This window comes from Netta rufina, assembly GCF_964035555.1.
Source record: "Netta rufina genome assembly, chromosome: Z".
NCBI lineage: Eukaryota > Metazoa > Chordata > Aves > Anseriformes > Anatidae > Netta > Netta rufina.
Window position 1 is genome coordinate 21,477,814 of NC_140126.1, and position 6,836 is coordinate 21,484,649.

Consider the following 6,836-nt stretch of genomic DNA (forward strand, 5'->3'; position numbering starts at 1 on the left):
CTCACATTTACTGCTGTTGTATTTTCTTTGGGGCACCAAATGATATTTTTCCATGGAAATCTCCATTGAATTTAGGTTGCTCATGTACACTAAAATACCTCCTGAGTATTGTACAGGAACTGAAGAATTGGAATTAAAATAATATTTTGATTTAAGTATATTTTATTATTTGATTTATTAAATAGAGGGCTTTGCACAATCCCTTTCTGTCCTTAAATACTAAAATATTTGCACAATGATGAAGAAATTTTCTGCAGAATTGAGTCTTCATGGTTTATCCCCTGAAATTGCTTAATGAAATTGGAGGCATTTTGTTAATAGATAAGCTCATTTAACTTTTGCAGAAAGAAGTAATAGTAGTCTATGACCTGAAGGTTCTCAGCAATTCTCTTTATTTTTTTTACTTTTCTTTTCCCTCTAGGTTTGCAGCTAAGACTGTGCACAGTGGGTCACTGATGCTAGTCACAGTGGAGCTGAAGGAGAGCTCTACAGCACAGCTCATCATAAACACAGAGAAAACCGTGATTGGTTCTGTTCTGCTGCGGGAGCTGAAGCCTGTCCTGTCCCAAGGGTAACCTGCTTACATCTGGACTTCAGAATCTGGCACACAACAAAAGTGCCTGGCATCCACTACTGCTGCCTTTCATTTATAATAATAGCCCTTCCATCTGGCAGTGGGGGGAAGAATACACTCTTGACATTCTTGTCTTCTGCTTTAGAATGCTAGTGTGTATCTATCATGTATGCAAGTCCTCTCCTTTTTTTCTGCTTGCTAACCAAAGAACATACATTTTACTGTCAGTTATCTGCATTCTTAAATGTATTTCCTGTTTGTTCTATCCTAGTACTTCCCTCTCTGATCCCATTTTCCTTTTCCCCACTGTAGTAGACAGATACTGGATTATAAATTTCAAGGGAAATCACACTGCTGGAAAACTGTGTTAAAATGGCAGATAGGTTGCAGCAACATACACAGCAACTATGTTTGTGGTTCTGAGAAGTTTGGTTGTGTAAACTATGTTTGTGGTTCTGAGAAGTTTGATTGTGTAAGTGTAACTGCACAATAAGTACAACAAAATTGTGTTTGCTTCCTGAAAATCATTGTAACCCTGAACTGATGTAGTAAGAATGTTGTTCCCACTTAATGTCATTTTCACAAATATTTTGTTAATGTGCCAATAAAGTAGTGCTATGAGCAGAAAGTTGATATCTGTTTTCTTTGGTAGAGAACCAATAATGATTGTCAGTAATGTATATAACTGGTCAATTTAAAGTAAATACAAGATTGAATGCCACATATGCATTAAGAAATTGCTTTTGTGAAAGTAGACAGTGTTTGTGCTCCGATTTTAATTTTCTAATATGCAGTCATATTTTTGTTAATGAACAAAACCCATAATTCTCTATTTTCAAGTTGGCCTATTCATAAAATACTGACTGAAGAGACTATTTTGGTAAGTACTGTCACCTAGCTTCATAAATCATTCAAATTCTTTGCTTGAAATTGTTATTGTATACCTAAGCTAATGTCTCCCACCTTTGCATAAACCAGGGCTTGAGGCAAAGAGAAATTCATAACCATATCTACTGAGCTAGGAAGTCCAACAGCTGTGCCACCTTGGCAGTACACAATTTTCTGCCTGTTGCTACAGTAGCTGTAACCTGAACATGATTTTGACTTTCCATTCATATTCCGGTTACATGGTAGGAGTGGAGTGGAGATGCTAAATTTTGCTATCATTTCCTATCAGTTCTCACTTCTAATAAGTTTTTTTTTGTTTTGTTTTTTTTTAATGGGGGTTGGACCTGATGATCTTTCAAGGTCCCTTCCTCCCTTCCAACGCCTACAATTCTGTGATTCTGTGATTTTCCTAGTATCTCATGGCTTTGCCATAGATGTTTTTGTGACACAGAAAGACATTTGAATAACTCCATACCTTTGCTCTGTCACAAGGACCCTTGCATTGTCCTCCAGTGCTGGCCAAGTTGTGCTGTTTTGTTTACCTTTATGGATGACAGGAAATACCACTTTATCAGAAATGCTGCATTAATGCATACTGGAATATTCTAAAATTTTCTGCTAAAATTTAGTGGAACCAAGAAGTAGCTCTGACATGTAGTGGAGTTTATTGGGAAATTCTAAAGAGACTTTTTTTCTAGTTATTTAAGTTGCACTTCTGTAAGAAATCTAGTTTTCACTAGCACCCAAAATATACTGGTATATTTCTCAGACAAGAAACAAGAATGTCCTCAACAGGAATGTACTTTTTTTAAAATCAACATTTACATTGTTTTCTAAATCCTGATCTTGCAATACATTTTTTCTTGAATTATAAAGCATGATTTAAGAGCTATTATTCAAACAGATGGAAAATTATTCACTGTAGAAAATCTTCACAGAGAAAATGCAGGTTGGTCTAGGTGGTGTTTGATACTAAGACTCAGAAGATACTGAGGGAAAGGTGCAAAACTCTACATCCTAAGGAAAGACTGAACTGTGAAACCTTCAGCCATGCTTGTAAAGGTAAAATAAACAGGAATTGCTTCACGTACCACAATATAAATCAAAGGAAAGTATATTATTACTGTATGTCACACACATTCCCAAGTAAATTCGACCTCCCTAGAGTACTTAATAGACTTTACTGGTGAAGACCAGAAATGTGTATACTAAGAGTATTTGGGGCATTTCTGGTATTTACATTTTTCAACACTTCGTGATTTGGTCCAAGGTTCAGTAACTCTCTACCTGTGTCTGGACTGACAATGTGATTTCCAAATTTATTCTAGCTTCCCCAAACAGTAATTTGGGAAGAAAATTTTTCTAAGGACAGTTATTTAAATAGTAAAATATGTATGCAATAAAGCTCAGCTTTTCAGGAACCTAAACATGAGCATGTGCATGTCTTACATTAACTGCACAAGTTGTACTCAGTCATAATTCAGCCAGTTAGCAGTAGTTAGCAATAGTTTCTTGCTTTCGCTATATATCATTTTTATTCACTTTCTTCCATACTTTTCATCATCTGTAGAGGTGTGTTAAAGCCTATTAGGATATGAAGTAGATGGCTATTCTAAATTGCACGCTGGAATTAGCTTGAAAGTGATTTGGTTGTACCAGGTAGCAGCAGCTCCTACCTCTGCAGGCTGTTTTTTCAGGAGCTGCATGCTAAGAACCATCTGGCTTCTGTGAGAACCTAGACACAGGAAGCCTTGAAGTGTACCTGCATGCACAAATCAGGATGTGAGAGCAAGGCTAAGCGTAGTGTTGTGCGATTGGTGAGTTGGGTCGGCTAAGATAACTAAGGAATTATATCAAGGTCCAATTTAGGGAGCAGGAGGTGAGAATTCAAATGCAGTGGAAAGAGAAACAAAATCAGTAATAACTACGAACTGAAATGTATTATCAAAACAGGGAATGCATGTGATTTTATTAACTCATTCAGTCATGCCCAAGGTAACTAAAATTCAAAGAGACTCCAATATTGTGATCTAGTGTTAGTGTTAAAACTGATACTGGTAATTATGGGTTGAAGAATTATGAAACAAGCAAGTGCAAATAGATCAGAAAGATACTGCATAGTGAAAAATTGTCAGATTCTTTGCTTCCCAGTTGTTTACACAAACACACACACACACCCCTGGTGAAGTCTTTTCTGGTTTTGCAGGTGGGGAGGTTTGTTTGTTTGTTGTCTTTTATTATTTATTTATTTTTTTAAAATATATGTATATAAAAAACTATATCCAAATTCATGCTTCATTTTAAAATAATTCAAACTATTTCCATAGAATATGGTACAGGGAAAAGCTGTCATGTCACTGGATGGCAGATTATAAACAGTGGCTCAATGCATCACGGTCAGAATAACATAATGTTTTTCCTGTTATTTTTCTTTCACATTTTATGATGTCCAATAAAAGGACAATATATTATTTCCTGTATAGCCTGCTTTAATTCTAGTAATTCATCTCTAAATAAAACTGCAGAAATAGAAATGGGTCTAGAGCTAAGAATCAAATAATGGAAGATATAAATAGACTACCATGTGAAAGGACAGTGGAAATAATGAAAGTGTTTTTAGAACAGAGATATGATCCAGTATTTGAAATAATGAATGGCGTAGAAAATATAATTTGGGTTTTCCTGATGATCTTTTCTACTAACTCAGGAAGAAGGTAGCATTCTGTATCATTTATAGAACAATATATATAAGCCAGAGGAAGGAAGTAACGTTTTTTCCCTGTTTTTAAATGCATGTACTTAAGCTCTGGCCATACCTGACACGGTATGTGCCTGAAACAAGCCAATGAGGGTTAGATTCTGTTCCCCCCACCCCCCCTTTTTTTTTTTTTAATTTTTGGTCAGTTTATCTTCCTCCCCTTCCCCATATCTTGATTGTTTTGTCATAGAGTGCATGTTTTTGTAACACTTGTACGTTACATTAAATGTTTTGTGATGCAGACACTAGACTTTTCTGTGTTTGCATAGCGTGGCTTCATTGCGGATAGGAGCCTTGCAGATAGGTGTATAATCCTGATAAAAGCAATTCTTCTGTTATTTTCATCTTACCTGATGTACTTGTGCTTTCTGTAGCACAGTCCAGTGAACCTGTTTGGTGGAGAAAGAGATGGTGAACATCACTGCACACTTTCAAGTACCTACAGCTAACTGGTTTTGCTTCAGAAGGCAGAAGGTGAACCTGAAGTCCGAGCAACCATACTGCCCCAAATCCTGAGCCATTTAAATCTGTGTGTACGTCCTGGTGTGTATGCATGTATCTTTACAGGGTTGTTCTAAATTCTGTTTTTGCCATTATGCATGTATAAAGAAAAGGGAGCAAATGAGTTTTGCTGGCTTTCCCCATTGAGAGTGAAGTGCCTTTAGTCACCAGCTTCCACCACATCTCTTCCAGTCCTCTCCTGGATTTCTGAGGAGAGGGAAAGGGACAACAGCAAGAGTTTGTAGGTGCTCTGGGGTCCTTCTCATACTTCTGTTCTGGAGAAATGGACCCTGGGTGGTAGAGTGGTGGGGAAAGGCCTCCTCTTGTAGCAGCTGACCCTGGCAGCCATTTGGCCACTCACTACAGCAAATGGCTAGGCAGTGAGGGAGATGTTCAGTAAAATGGAGGGAGTACTAAGCTCCCAGCAGCGTCCTGGGTGCAGGGAGAGGTGGCATCACCTCTTTGCCTTCATTATTTCTAACCAAAACAGCTAACCCTTGTAGCTCCTGAGCACCAGGAGCAGCCAGGGGCTGTCCATGCCCATGTGGCTTTAAGGCCTGGATGGCCAGGGAAGATACAGACACCTCGAGAGAGAATGCTAAAGCAGGAGGAAACACGGAGTAGGAACACCCCAGGAGTGGAAATACAGTGCTGTGCGAGGTGGATTTGCCCCCCAGGGAGACCTCTGTGTGTGACTTGAACAAGCTGCAGCTGTGACAGGGACCATGAGCATTTACCAGGATTTCAGTTTAACCACTCCTTCTGTTTTCATTTTGATTAGCCCTGATACCGTTGTGGGAATGTTCAGTCAGTTGTTTTTTTTCCTATGAAGAGAAGGACAGGGTGCCACCCAGGAAGAGCCAGGCCATGGGGCTTGCACCTGGCCCCAGCCGTGGTGGATCCAGACTGGGAGGTACCTGGTGCTCCACACACCTCCTGAACGCTGTGAGTGAGGAGATGGAAGAATTACTGATTCAGATGCTTTTCAGACTGTTTTCTCCCATTCTAGCAAAAAGCAGGTATGGGTTCCACTCAGTAGTGTTGTTTTCAGATCCCTACTCAAATAGGCAGAATTATTTGGATTTAAAAACTCATAGTCATTTTTTTGTGGGGCTATGGGTGGTTTTTTCTGTTTTTTTTTTTTTTTTTTTTTTTTTTGTTTTGTTTTGTTTTGTTTTGTTTTGTTTTTTGTTTTTTGGTGGGATTTGGGTTTGTTTGTGTTCAGATTATTTCACCAATGGGGCTTACACTCAGCCTTGCAGACATTTGGATTCAGCCCAAGAGCTGAGGTGGCAAACTAGTGAGTTGGAGAGAGGAGGCCCTTACTTCCTCTTGCTGTACTGTTTCAGCACCACACCAGAATAGTACCTAAATGGCTTCTTTTACCAGAAAAAAACAAGGGCACCTTTTTGATACTGAGCCCAAAAGTCTTTGTTCTGCTCCAACCTTATCTGCAGGCCTCTGGCAAAGCCTGCTTTTGGGCAAAGTTAGTTGGTTTCAGCTTCATGTAATTGAAAGTCATTCTGATTTCTGCACCATGGTGTAATTGCTTAAAAAAAAAAAAAAAAAAAAAAAAAAGCCAACCCACGTTATTTGATGATTAAGATTCTGGAGTGAATTGTGTTCTTTTGGGTTCTTGCACTGTTTCTCCATCAGGGACTTGGTTTCAGCGGTGTGCAGCTGCTGGAGTTGATTTACAGTGCTGCGGCTGTGGCTAGTCATAAATAAATCCTCTTATATAGTTGTTATGAACACCTGTTAGATCATCTGTCAGCAAAGCGCTGTTCACATTTATCATGGTGCGGTAGTTATTTTACCTCAATCCATTTCCAACTGACTCGGCCTCCATCACTGGATTACTATTACCACACCATAATCGCTCGTTTCCACTCCATGTTACAACTTGCAGATAAAAGATTTCACTACTTGGCCAAATTTCATAAATAAAGGAGCAGTTCAGTGCAGTAAAAGTTTATTTTTGTCATCATTTGTCACCCCATTATTCTATAAATCAAATGGAATAGCGCTATTGCTAGCTCAGGCGTTGCTGTCAGCCCTAGGCATGGAAATGGTCCGTTTCTTCTTTTTAGATGAGATGACATGTCTTTCAGACTT

At 38.7% G+C, this 6,836-nt stretch overlaps 1 protein-coding gene across 2 annotated transcripts in view; it reads left to right on the forward strand.

Annotated features, from left to right (window-relative positions):
- AP3B1 (adaptor related protein complex 3 subunit beta 1) overlaps nt 1-1,184 on the forward strand; it is a 168,677-nt gene extending 167,493 nt beyond the window's left edge. For both annotated transcript variants that reach the window (XM_084305457.1, XM_084305458.1), the window contains exon 27: nt 422-1,184. In XM_084305457.1, the coding sequence (XP_084161583.1) occupies nt 422-575 (154 nt within the window). In that variant the 3' untranslated portion in view covers nt 576-1,184. The remainder of the gene's footprint in view (nt 1-421) is intronic.
- The last annotated feature ends 5,652 nt before the right edge of the window (nt 1,185-6,836 follow it).